The sequence below is a fragment of the Rhineura floridana genome, chromosome 2, assembly GCF_030035675.1.
Source record: "Rhineura floridana isolate rRhiFlo1 chromosome 2, rRhiFlo1.hap2, whole genome shotgun sequence".
In the NCBI taxonomy this organism is placed as follows: Eukaryota; Metazoa; Chordata; class Lepidosauria; order Squamata; family Rhineuridae; genus Rhineura; species Rhineura floridana.
This window is the reverse complement of record NC_084481.1, coordinates 186066585-186080231: the sequence shown is the minus strand read 5'-3', so window position 1 is coordinate 186080231 and position 13647 is coordinate 186066585. Positions and strand designations below refer to the sequence as shown.

Genomic DNA, 13647 nt, shown 5'->3' with positions numbered 1-13647 from the left:
ATGAGTGATGTGCCTGTGAACTCTTTGTGAACAGCCCAGTTCATGTTGAGGCTTCTCTGTGCAATCCTGTATGTGCATCATGTATACCATGTATGCATAGTGTGGCATAAAATTATGAAGATTTCCAAAGCATCATTGAATATGTATATTACACTTTACCGTAATTCTCAAATAGATTGATGGAGGGAGCCAGGTTGCTTCTCTCTTCTCGTTGCCACTTCCCCGCCACCATTTGCTTCTGCCAGCATATTCATAATTTGCTATGGTTGAAAGCTGCAGCTCCATGCTGTCCCCACTAAATTGAAAACTGAATCTGCAAGAAACATGAGTTGCACATCCTGTGTGTGGATTTTGTTTTGCAAAGAAAGATAGAAACCGTTTCCCCTCCCTCCCAGAATGTTGATAACAGATGAATGGTGGGCTGTTGCAAGGGTAGCTGTGGGTCTAGTTTGGCTTAGTGGCCTCAGTGGCTCAGGTGCCTTCAGTTAACATAACTGTTAGTATATCTTATTCACTCTCTTCTTTATTGCATATATGTGGTTTGTCAATAGCCATCCTGATTTTGAGATCTGTATGTGCCCAGATATATGCATGGATCTTCCAGGTGCCCAGGTACCCCTTTCATTTTCCCCAGGTAGCATGCCATCATGTGGGTAATAGCGTCATCTAGCATCCGAAGGCAAGAATGTATTGAAGTCAAGACCTGGGGCATCAAGCCCCTCCCACTCCAGTTCATTCTTGCCTTCGTCCAAGGCTGTTATCTTCTGTAGTGTAAGGACTTAAGCTAGTGTAGTGTAGTGTAGTGGTTTTATTTTAAGTCTGTGTGAAAATGTATGTGAGACTTGTTGGGACTGGAGCTATGATTTTTTGTTTTTCCCTCGCTTTCTTTTATTACTCTGGGGGTGCTTATTTTGTCAATTGTTTCCCCCCCCCCCAATTTTTGCTCACTCTGTTCCCTGCCTGCGCTCCCGGTCAGGGACAGAGGAGACTGCTACTGCCGTCTCTGCTTTTGCAGCGGTGGAGCTCCCCTTCTCTCCTGGGGCGAGTCGGATACTCGCGGCTGCTGTTTCATCCCCCCCCCAGCACTGCAGCTTGCTACTGTGGCCGCTCGGAGCTTCTGGGCTCAGGAGTAGAGGTTGCAGAGGCGGCTCTCTCCCTGCGGCTTGCAACTGCGGCCGCCTGGGGTTTGCAGGCTCGGCAGTAGACCTCTCTGAGGCGGCTCTCTCTGCAGTGGCGGCTCTCTCTGCAGTGGCTACTTTCTTCGTGGCTTGCTACTGCGGCCGCTCGGAGCTTCCCAGCTCCGGAGTAGAGCTCAAAGAGGCGGTTCTTTTTGTGCTTTTTTTCTTCACAGCGGGGGCAGTCAAGAGCTCGCCAGCTGCTGAGACAGAGCTCAGGCAGGTGGCTCTTTTTCTCTGGAGCTCGCGGTAGCGGCTCCCTTTCTTTTTTGGCGGTGTAGTTGGATGTTGCTGCTCCCCCCCCAAGGTGGTTACCTTTTACCTGTGACAGCCGCTGGTGCTCCTTGTGGGACAAAGCACAGGCTCTTTAGGCGGGCGCCATTTTGTTTTGGAATTTCCCGCGTTTTTCAGCAGCACTCTAGGCGGGCGCCATTTTTGTTTATCTTTTTCCTGCCCTTTTTTGTTGCGCAGGCATTGGGCTTAAAGCTCTTCCCCCCCCCCCATACCTTCTCATTTAGTCAGGGGGGCTTTTTAGAGTGACTGATTATTATTATTATATTATTTATTAGACTTTTATACCGCCTGACTAGCAATAGCTCTCTGGGCGGTGAACACAGAAGATACAATAAAATCACACAATATAATACAGCAAAAACATAATAAAAAACAATCTGAGATCAATTACAACAAAATTAAGTTAAGTTAAATTAAATTAAATTGAATGAAATGAAAATGAAAATGCCTCGGAAAAGAGGAAGGTTTTAACTTGGCGCCGAAAGGAAAACAACGTTGGCGCCAAGCGCACCTATTCGGGGAGACTGTTCCACAATTCGGGGGCCACCACAGAGAAGGCCCTAGATCTTGTCACCACTCTATGAGTCGGAACCCGGAGGAGGGCCTTCGTAGTAGAGCGTAGTGTACGGGCCGGTTCGTATCGGGAGAGGCGTTCCAACAGGTATCGTGGTCCCGGGCCGTATAAGGCTTTATACTATTTCTGATACTATTTTAAATTAATATAAGTATAAAAATAAAACAGAAAGTAAACGGGAGGCCCAGGACATTGAGAGGCTCTGCATATATAAGTGCACTTTTCCTGCTGTGTGCTTGTACACTTGGGGTTGTACCACTTCCCCCATCTGTGGACGATACTAGTGCCCCTCTCCACACCGCACCCCCCACCTTTGTGCGTGTGTTGATGACAGATACCACACACCCCACCTTTGTGCATGTATAAGATGGCGGATCAACAGCCAGAGACAGCTCATACAACAGGGGCAAAACAAACTTGCAAGCCCCCATCGCATCACAAGTCTACTAAGCACAAGCAACCCAGACTCCACTCCAAGGCTGTCACTAAAACCAAACACATATCTAGCCACAGCGCTGCCAAGCAAGCACGATATGTGTCTGTCCCGGCTTCAGAGGATGCTGGCTAAGAGAGATTAACAGCCCTCTTTCATTCGCCTGCTGGGTCGTCTGAGGACGAATTTGAGGGGTTCCCTAGCCAACCAGCTTTGGACTGTCCGTCTCAACCCATGACGATGACTAGAGCTCATACGTCTCACCAGTCTGATGAGACCCCTGCAATTCTGCCTCAACAAGGGCAACCACCTCTGCTCCGCCAAGTGCAGCCAGTGTCCTCAGATGGCCACTCTTGCCCCACTACTGGGGCTGTAGTTGGCTCCGGAATTTCTCTCACAGTTGCAGGACATACTGGGCTTCTTCTCACAAGCACAGTCACAGGCGAATCCATTGCTTCAGCAGATTGCACAGCGACAATCTGGCGCAATGGGTCATTGTGGCTGCAATGATGTAGTTCCACCACCCTCACCAAACCCATTTGATGTCGCTAGAGGCAGGATTGGCAATGAGATTACTGGTTTGGAGGATGCGCCGTATTCTCTTCAAGCTGAGGAAGATGAGTTGAGCGGTGATTTAGAACTGGAGGAGGATTTGTCCTATCGCCTTTTTGATTTGGCCGACTCTCTTCACCTTGCTCATAGAGTTCTGGACACCTTAGGCCTCCAACCTTTGCAAACTGTATCTACCACTACTCCTGTGAAGGGGGCCAAAGTTCTCAAATCTCCCAGATCAGCAGATCACTACCTTCCAGCAGTTCTACCTTCCAGACTCCATTGTCAAACTGACCAAGGAAGAATGGGCTCGCCCTCTGCAGGGACACCATTTCTCTATCCTTGCCAACATTTATGCCTTGGCTCTGGAGTTCATGAAGCCCCTGAACATCCCAGGGATAGATGAGACGATTTCTAGTTTGGTCTCGAGGTCCCTCCTGCCAAAAGAAGGGGACTCGCAGCTTAAGGATCCTTCTGAGCGACGGCTAGACTACGCTTTGCGTAAAAATCACGAGGCTGCTGCCTTTGCTGTTCTGGCCTCTGCTGCAGCTTCCATCTTTTTAAGAGCTTCTATGATGTGGCTGGACAAACTCTTAGATGATCCTAATCCAGATCTGGTCAGACTCAGAAAGGGCCTGGTGAAGTTACACAAGGTGGCAGCGTTTGTGGCTGATGCCACCTTAGATGCAACTCAGCTGGAAGCGCTGCGTATGCTTTGGCTGAGACACTGGGATGCGGGTTCTACGGCCAGGGTCAACTTATCGAGGGTTCCCTTCTCATGATCGTTACTTTTCAGAGAGGAAGCCCTCAAAGCAGTCTTGGTAGATCCCAAAGATAATCGAAAGCCAGTATTGGCCACGTCCAAGAAGGATGATCGCAGGCTGTTCAGACGCTTGCTCCATACTGCTCGTTTCAGCCCTTTCGAGGAGCACAGCCTGGGGGCCGGGGCCGCAATTCTCGCTCTACAGAATTCCGTTCCTCCAGGGGAACCTGGCACAAACAGCGTTTTCAAGGCAAAGTTCAGAACCAGGGACGTCAAGGTTCCTCAGTTTCCCCATATGATAGAGGAGCTTGTAAGTGCAGACAATACTGGCTGCATTTGACACAAGTTGCTTGGGTCAGAGATCTCTTCTCTCACAGTTACGAACTAGAGTTGGTTAACCCCTCCAGACAGATTCCTTCCCTCTCCTCTTCCCAGAGCTCGAGACAGGCGCTGGATCATGCAGGAAGTTATAGCTCATCTCCTGGACATAGCTGCAATAAACCAGTATCATTAGTAGAGAGGTCGGAAGGGGTTTACTCTCCTGTTTGCAGTTCCCAAGCGAGATCTGTCTTGGAGGGCGGTGTTAGACCTCAAGTTTGTCAACCGTTTTGTGAAGTATCGACAATTCAAAATGGAGTCCCTAGCATCCATTATAGAAGCTCTACAGGAAGGGGACTTTTTGGGCTCCATCGATCTAAAAGAGGCTTACCTCCACGTATCTACCTGCCCTGCTCACAGAAGGTTCCTACGATTCGCCTTTGGCCCCCAGCCCCCATCACATTCAATACCAGGCAATGCCGTTTGGACTCTCGTCGGCCCTGAGAGTATTCACCAAAGTGTTGCTCACCTTTGTGGCTTACCTCCGCCTCCAGTGTGTGCATATCTATCCCTATTTGGATGATTTGCTGGTTTGGGTGGGATACAGGGACTAGGCCTGCTATCACGTTTACCGTACCCTCAAGGTTCTGCGCACCCATGGTTGGCTAGTCAACATCAACAAAAGTGAACTACAGCCAACTCAGTGACTGCAGCATCTGGGAGCGATATTAGACACCATACAGGCCACGGTCTTCCTGTCACCAGATCGCATTGTAGCCATCAGAAATATGGCACTGCTTCTGTAGCGTTGCTTGAGGGCAGATGTAATGCTTCTGGCAAAGGCTCTGCGGATGTTTGTTTCCACCATTCACATTGTACCCTGGGCTCGGCATCATACTTGACCCCTCCAGTGGGCCTTATTGCCTTTCCAGCAGGACATTGCCAGTTCCAACCACTGGGTAATCCATCTGGATCCTGCACTGCATTTTTCCTTCCAATGGTGGGCGATGTTCCAAAACCTCAGCAAGGGAACTCCATTCCGAGAACCAGACAGGAATGTAATAACCACAGATGCTAGGCTGTCCGGCTGGGGCCCTCACTGCAATTTCCACTTTGTTCAGGGTGTCTGGTCCAGCTCGGAGGAGAGTCGGAGCATCAACTGGATGGAACTGAGAGCTGTCCACCTGGCCCTATATTCCTTTGGGATCATGTATTGATTCGGACAGACAACACCTGTGTGAAATCACACTTGAACAGGCAAGGGGGAACCAGGTCCCATTCCCTCCAGATGGAAGCGTCCCAACTCTTCAACTGGGCCGAAATGTATCTGAAGTCACTGAGGGCAGAACATCTCAGTGGAGTTTTGAATGGGACGGCCGACTGGCTCAGCAGACAACAGGTGATTCCAGGAGAATGGAAACTTCACCTGGTAGTGTTCGGCCTTCTCCAACAGCAGTTAGGCATCCTCTCAGTGGATCTGTTCACTTCCAGTCACAACTGCCAGCTGCCCTGGTACTTCTCAAGGTATCTGGAAATGACCATGGAATCTGTAGATGCACTGTTGACACCGTGGCCGGATGGCCTGCTGTACGCCTTTCCCCCGGTACCGCTACTGGGCAGGATACTGAGAAAGCTGCAATGCGAAAGGTCCAGACTGTTCCTGATAGCCCTGTACTGGCCTCGCCGGCTGTGGTTCTCGGACCCGCTCTCTCTGTCAGTAACATATCCTTGGAGGCTGCCAGTCAGGCCAGATCTTTTGTCACAGGGTCCGATATGGCACCTGGACCTCGAATGGCTTAGTCTGACAGGTTGGTGTTTGAACAGGGACAGTTGATTCGTGCAGGGCTATCTCAGGAGGTTGTTGATACAATCCTGGCATCTAGAAGGCCGTCTACGACTTGCATCTACCAGAGTACTTGGTTTACCTTTTCCAAATGGTGTGCATCCCATGACTTTCCAACCCTCTCAAGCTACTGTGCAACAGGTGTTGCAGCTTCTACATAGAAGTGTGAAGATGGGACTGAAATCAAATACCTTGCGCCTCCATGCCTTCTCCATATCTTCTATTCTCTCCGTTCCATCTCCTGGCATTTCTATGGGCTCACACCCGCTTATCAAATGCTTTTTGAAGGGAGCTGCTCTATTGTCGCCGGCAGTATGTCACCGTTTTCCTTTGTGGAATTTATCAAAGGTCCTGCAAGCCTTGCAGCGTCCTCCCTTTGAGCCCCTTAGATCGGTGCCATTACGGCTGTTGTCCTTCAAGGTCCTGTTCCTGGTGGCGGTCACCTTGGCGAGAAGAGTTTCAGAGTTGGACACATTGTCCTCAGCTCTCCATCTCTGCATCTTCCATAAGGACTCAGTGGTTTTGCATCCAGACCCGTCCTTTTGCCCCAAAGTCAGTTCAGCTTTTCTGAACCCCGTCCATCCACTGGAGAAGGCCTGGCACTCGCTAGATGTCCAGAGGGCCCTCAAGACTTGCCTGTCTTGAACCCAGGACATAAAATTAACGGATTCATTGTTTGTATCCTTTCACCCACAAACTCTGGGGGGAAAAGGTTTCTAACTCAACTTTGTCTTGTTGGATGCGTGCCTGCATTGCATTGGCCTATGAATCATTTAAGCTTCCAGTGCCTAGTAAGATAACGGCGCATTCGACTAGGTCAGCAGCCACTACAGCTGCTTTCACAACCGACACACCTTTTGCAGATATTTGCAGAGTGGCTGTATGGTCTACTCCAGATTCTTTTATAAAACATAAGATAGACCGTTACGCCTCTGCCGATGCTGCTTTTGGGAGGTGTGTTCTGCAACAGGTTCTTTCTGACAAGTAATCAGAGGGTGGTCCCTCCCTGTTGGGGGCTGCTTTGGTACATCCCACGTAATGGCATGCTACCTGGGGAAAAAGGACCATTGGTCTCACCTGAAGGGTGGTTTTCCCAGGTATCATGCCATCACGACCCTCCCTGTTGGAGGATGTCTGGGTATTTTGTACCACCTTTCAAATTGTTACTGTTCAGAGTTGTACTGTTTTGGACTGTGTAGTCGAGTCAAGACCTTTCTAGATCTGTTCAAAATTAATATTGTTCTGTGTTATTATTTGGGACAGTGTCTCTATTTTCCTTGCTGGTAGGCCTGTTGGCCTTTTGTACTTTCTCAGATATCTCACTTTGGACTCGTCGTGAATGAACTGGAGTGGGAGGGGCTTGATGCCCCAGGTCTTGACTACAATACATTCTTGCCTTCAGACGCTGGATGGCGCTATTACCCACATGATGGCAGGATATCTGGGAAAACCACCCCAATGGTCTGTTTCAACACTGGAGTGCATATGCTATCCTATGGGATTATGTAAAATAAACTGTGCACCTTAGAAACAAATGGGGAAGTTTTCAAGTGGAATTATGCACCTGTATGTCTAAGCTCTTGCTCCTGGAATAAATTGCTGGATCAGGGCAAGTGTTTATCCTATTCACCTGTAAATATCCCATGTTATGGCTAGATAAACATTTGAGAATCACATGGCAGGGGAACAGCTTTCAGTTTTTGCACTCTGTATTTGTAGGAGTTTGAAAAAGTGCACTTTATCTTGTTTACAGAGGTTTTAGAGGAAGCTCTTGTAGGAAATGACAGCGAAGGCCCACTATGTGAATTGCTGTTTTTCTTCCTGACGGCCATTTTTCAAGCCATGGCTGAAGAAGAAGAAGAAGTAGCCAAAGACCAAATAGCTGATGCTGAGACCAAAGGTCAGACTTAAACTGTGCTGCTTAAAACAGCGCTTGCATACTAATCTGCATGCATGGGAATATTTTAATTAACATTCCTCCGCATCAGTGTGCATGATTGGTATAGAAAAAGGATGTATTACGTGCCAGCTGCAGTGGTGATTCTAGTGTATTTTGTGCATGCTTTTTTTAAAAAAGGCAAACCTTACCATTATACAAATCAAGAATTTCACACTGACAAGTTTTCAAGATGTCTCAAAATTTAGCACGTTTTCATTTGAAAACTTCTTCAGTACTCCAGAGTACTTTGTATGAGCTAAATAACATCCAGAGGGGTAGCTGTGTTGGTCTCTTCCGGGAAAAACAACAGACAGTTAAAGAGTTCATAAAAGCTTATATTTTTTTTACTATAGAGTCCACTAATTGGATGAAAGCTTGCCATGATAAATTTGTTAATCTTTGAAAGTGCTATAAGATTTTTTCTTGTTCAGTTAAATATTAAACGGTCATCATAAAGCACAGAGTTTTACTATTCCTACCTTCAGTGGCAAGTAGTATTGTTATCCATATGCTGGAATACCTGGTCCAGCTTTGTATGCTAATAGCACACTTCTTGGTTAACTTAATTATTTTGCCAGAGGGCACACTTCTAAATCTAGAGACATACATTGTAACTAGTTTTTAGAGGAATAATGCCTAGTGTAGTTTTGGCAATGTGGTTTGATGCACAAACCTGACTCTTGGTTAAATTGCTAACAAAGCAAACCACATATTTTCATCTTCATGCCACTGTTATGTGGCTGCATTGTGAATGCTGAACTGTGTCTTACATGGTAGTCTACATGGAATTGTTAAGGTCTAAGTTCTTCATAAGGATTCTAGCCTTTAGGAAAACATTACAAATAGCAAGGAAGCAGCTCTTAGGATATTTGATGTCAAATTCCTGAGATGGTGTTGGTGGTATTTTTCACTGGTATCATTACACGGATAACATAATAGTAATTTTGAATAGCATTGTTTTTAAACCCCAGAATATGTCATTCTTAACAAATGAAACAGAAATAACGTTGCATTACTGCATATTGCAGTATTTGAATATTCTTCCCAAGATCTGCTGTAGCTCAGTCGTTGGTTTTTTTCATTTGTTTACTTATGTGTGGAGGGGGGACGAGGGGATCACAGAACAAATAACTTGCCCCAACTCAGGTGTGAGTTGCCTTTTGCCTGCAAGGTACTGCTGAACTACAACTCCCATAATCCCTGGCCATTGGCCATGCTTGCTGGGGCTGTTGAGAGTTGTAGTTCCACAACATCTGGAGGGTCATAGCTTTCTCACATCTGTAACTGTAACTCACATTTCTCTAACTGAAAAAAAAGGTATATCTCTTCTTTGGAACCAATGCAATAACAATTGCAGTATAGCGCAGCAAGGGATTTGGGGTGGATCTCATCAAAGAGATATATTTTGCTATGATGTGCATGGGAGAGTTACTTGCATCAATTGAAAATTTTGTCAATTTTGTTCTGTTGCATCATTTAGGGAAGTATGGTTTTTAGGGTTTTTTGGTTGAAAGTAAAGCAGCATATGTTTGCTTTACTGTGCACAGAATGTGTAGTCATTAGTTGAGAGATAATCTAAATGACTTCTCCTTCCTTGCAAATCAGTTGTGGATGGGAACTGTGTTTTCAACACTCAACCAGCTGTCATAGTTGGATATGAGATTCATTGGACTCGCACACAGGGCAGTTACTGTTGCTTGGAGTATGTTAGCTGTATGTAGACTGTTCCTAGCACCTATTGACATCATTAGGGTGTGTCTGTCTCTCTCCTTCCCTCTCAAAGATAAATTATTTAATACTCTGAAAACCTCCTGCTGTAAGATTATAGAAGGAACACTCATTTGCTTAACTGTAAAGTCAGGTTTTTGTTTGAATCATCCATAGTTTTGACTGAGATATTCCAAACTCCTGATTGTAGTATAGGCATGTCCATAAGTCTATGTTATAGTTCATATAGTTTGGTTAGGCTGCACTACCATGAATAAAAGCATTAAGGTTCTTATGTAGGAGCTGTTAATGAGAAAACATGTTAACTTTTGTGAATTGAGACGTGTGTTCAGTAAATGATAGTTCAGTCCTGCTTTGTGGAGATTAATATTTCTCTCTAGACAGTCATCCTGAAGAAGGGATGTTTGAGGACCTCAGCCTGGAAAAATTCAAAGAATAAATCCTTCAGTAAATAAGGAATCTACTTCTCAAGCAGAGGTCTTACTTTTGTTGTTCCTCACTGTTAAGGAGGAGTACTTGCTGGTCTACCTTCAGTGGCAAAGTGTGATATGTGGAAATGTCTGTGTTTTCTTTCTCTGAATAATGGTGATGCTGCTTCCTATAAACTTCCTGAACCTGCTTTATTGCTGGCTTATTGGTGTGCATCAGTCACTGATCAACTGTCCAGAATTTGGAATCTCTTGTGTACTATGGCAGATCAGCACTGACTGGCTGCTGGCATCGTGTTTGTTTCTATAGGTCTTTCACTACATAATAATCATAATGAGGTGATTAACTATAAGGAATGTAGTAATAGGATGCTATTTGATTGCTTGCATTAAACCTTTTCTATAAGAGCATTTCTTGGGTTTATCTTTCTTTGCATGTGTGTGCTTATGCTCTTGTAGTCAAGTGGTGTGCAATGCGCAAAGCTCTTAGTGAGTGTTGCATGCTTTCTGGCTTTAGGTAGTATGTATTTGTTGCGTTGCAACTTAAAAAATATTGAGTTTATATGTTGTCTTTGCATTGCTTAAAAAAGACTTGCTTGCATCGCCTCTGAAATGCAAGTGTTAATTTACACTAGAATAAAGTCTTTATTTCCTTAAAGATTTAACAGAGGCTTTGGATGAAGATGCAGACCCCACAAAATCTGCACTATCTGCAGTTGCATCTTTGGCAGCTGCATGGCCCCAGTTACATCAGGGTATGTGTGGGTTTCACTTTTTTGTTATGTTTTGCTATATTTTACAAAAAAGTATAATTCACATTCTTTGCTAAATACTCTTAGTAGCCAAATAGTCTAATCTCACTTCTATTGTTAACTGTAGGTTGCAATTTGAAAAACTTGGATCTTGATAGCTGCACTCTTTCTGAGATTCTCAGACTTCATATCCTAGCATCAGGTGCAGATGTAACATCAGCCAATGCTAAATATCGTTACCAGAAGCGAGGAGGATTTGATGCTACAGACGATGCTTGCATGGAGCTAAGACTGAGTAATCCTGGGTTGCTGAAGAAACTCTCGTGTACTTCAGTGTATGATTTGTCACCGGGTAATAGAACCAAATTAATTTGTCAAGCTACATGGCACAGATTTTCAAGCAAGAAAAACCTTTTTTTGAAGCATAATCACTAATAGTTTAACATACTTGCCCTAGAAGTTGTGTAGGTACTACATATAATACCCAGAAGGGTTACATCAAAGTTAGACAGGGCATAGCTTTATAAGAACAGTGAGGACAGAATTGGGTATTAATTTATAATTAAAGATTGAAGGTTAAGTAAGTGATTTAGGCAGCAATCGTATACATTTTTACCTGGGAGCAAGCCCCATTGAAGGCAGGGGGCTTATTTCCGAGTAGACGTGCATAGGATTGCACTTCATATCTTGTAGAACTCTCTCTCTCTCTCTCTCTCTCTCTCTCTCTCTCTCTCTCTCTCTCTCTCTCTCTCTCTCTCTCTCTCTCAATATTCAGTATGAGCTTGACGTCTCATACTTTCTAATAATCAGTGGCCAGGATCAAAACAGCTATCAGTGTTTAGGGTGCACAGAGGTATTTTTTAGTTGCTCTTGTGTGTTTGATCAGCAGATTCCCCCATGCTTCATCACAAACTTCTTTTGAATGTCCTCTCTTTTAAATGTTTCAGATTTGCCACATAACATGGGGTGGGTTGATTCATACTCAACAAACACAAACTTCTTGGTACATGGAACATTTGCATGATTCTTTGGATCAGATATATATGTAGACTTTGACAAGGTAATACACACATATTTAAACAACATCTTGAAGACTATGTAAACAATCTACCATAAAGAAGTTGGCTAAAGTCTGAAATGGTATAATCATCCACATACATAGATTCCCATCCTCCCCACTTTAGGCTTATAACCTGTCAATCTTTGTATGACTTAATGAGCCAAATGTCACTTCTAGATAAAGGAGAGATACTTTGCCTTATTGATGAGGCCAATTGACATTTGAAATGATTATTCTCTGACTTCTGAAATGAAGCATCCCTCTTTATGTTACATTCATTAGGAGACAAGATGAAGATTCTTCATGCCCTTTGTGGGAAGCTTCTGACTCTTGTTTCTACTCGAGACTTCATTGAGGACTCTGTTGATGTATTGCGACAGGCAAAACAAGAATTCAGAGAGTTAAAAGCAGAACAGCATCGGAAAGAAAGAGAAGCTGCAGCAGCAAGGTGATAAGAACACAGATGTCCAAATATGAGCATGATAAAGCTAAGCTGGAGTTTTTTCCAGAAGCAAAGCTTCTAATTGTTGAAAGAGAGCCCACTGGAAAGCTAATATGAAAACTCCTCTGTCATAATCTAGTTTAGAAAAAGAAACATATTTATGGTTTATTTTATTATCCCTATTTGAAACAATTGTTTACAATTCTTCCTCCATGTATCTTCCATATAAAACTATAGTTCTGAAATGGGAAGCTTCCCACAAGAACATAGAAAACCGCCTTTACAGATATATATATATGAAAAATAACAGATTACCACAGAACTCTTAGGTAATCTTGTTGAATTATATTAGATATAGTATTAGATACAGATTTAGAAATGGTCAAGACAATGTTAACATTGCAAAAATAGAAAATGCAAAAAATTGGAAACAATCTAATTCTCCTGTAGCTTTGAATTTGTTTATTGGAATGTGGGATATAGTTAATCTAATAAAATGTACTTATTATTTAAAGGAGGAGAACATACATGCAAATGAATTAATACAAATTTGGTCAATATTTATATTAACATGGAATCAAGGTTATCAGGAGAATAAGTACATGTACAAATTATTTTCATTTTCAACAAATGCTTGTTACATATATATATGTAAACGTAGTATTTCTTCCCCCCTTTTGTAACTTTTGATGTGATTTTCTTTCTTTGTTATGCATTTGTATATGTACGTTCTTTATGATAAAATTAAAAGTTTTTAAAAACTGCCTTTATACCAAGCCAGACTAGCTAGCCCAGTACAGTCTATGCCAGAAGTGGCGTGTCTGTGGCTCTCCAGGTGTTTCTGGAGTAAACCTCCCAGCATCCTTACCCATTGGCCATGCTGGCTGAGGCTGATGAGAGCCTGATGAGAGCCTGAATCCAACATCATCTGGAAGGTCACAGGTTCCCCACTGTTGGTCTGTACTAGGGGTGGAGATTCTCAGGCCTGGGAATGAACCTGGCTCTCCAAGCCTCTCTGTCTGATCCTTGGTACTCTTCCCAGGCCACAACCCCTTACTGGCCCTTCTCTGTATCCTCCTTGAGTGTTTTTGCCTGGCTTGAATGAGTCCTTGAAGTCTGATAATATAGGATAGTAGAATTGGAAGGGTTGGCTAGTGTGGGCTGTGGCCCAGTACCCTGATGAAAGCTCCTATGCCCTCTGAGCCCCATAGCAGACAGTGTCCTCCTCTTGTTGCTATTCCCAGGAATATTCTGATACCATATCTAGGGCTATAACAGTAGAATGCACTCACAATGGTACATCTAATCAAACACCCTCAGGACACCCTGACATCTTAGCAACATGC

The 13647-nt window shown here is 44.2% G+C and overlaps 1 protein-coding gene and 1 long non-coding RNA gene across 9 annotated transcripts in view; one reads left to right on the top strand and one right to left on the bottom strand.

Annotated features, from left to right (window-relative positions):
- BAZ1A (bromodomain adjacent to zinc finger domain 1A) overlaps nucleotides 1-13647 on the top strand; it is a 90125-nt gene that overhangs the window by 42568 nt on the left and 33910 nt on the right. For 6 of the 8 annotated variants that reach the window (XM_061611629.1, XM_061611631.1, XM_061611632.1 and 3 more), the window contains 4 exons: nucleotides 7706-7852; nucleotides 10707-10802; nucleotides 10927-11151; nucleotides 12142-12307. In XM_061611629.1, coding sequence (XP_061467613.1) covers nucleotides 7706-7852; nucleotides 10707-10802; nucleotides 10927-11151; nucleotides 12142-12307 — 634 coding nt within the window. The remainder of the gene's footprint in view (nucleotides 1-7705; nucleotides 7853-10706; nucleotides 10803-10926; nucleotides 11152-12141; nucleotides 12308-13647) is intronic. The other 2 variants (XM_061611634.1, XM_061611635.1) reach the window with 1 other exon arrangement.
- LOC133377476 (uncharacterized) overlaps nucleotides 8274-13647 on the bottom strand; it is a 50268-nt gene continuing 44894 nt past the window's right edge. The window contains exon 3 of the long non-coding RNA XR_009760714.1: nucleotides 8274-12219. This is a non-coding gene — a long non-coding RNA (uncharacterized LOC133377476). The remainder of the gene's footprint in view (nucleotides 12220-13647) is intronic.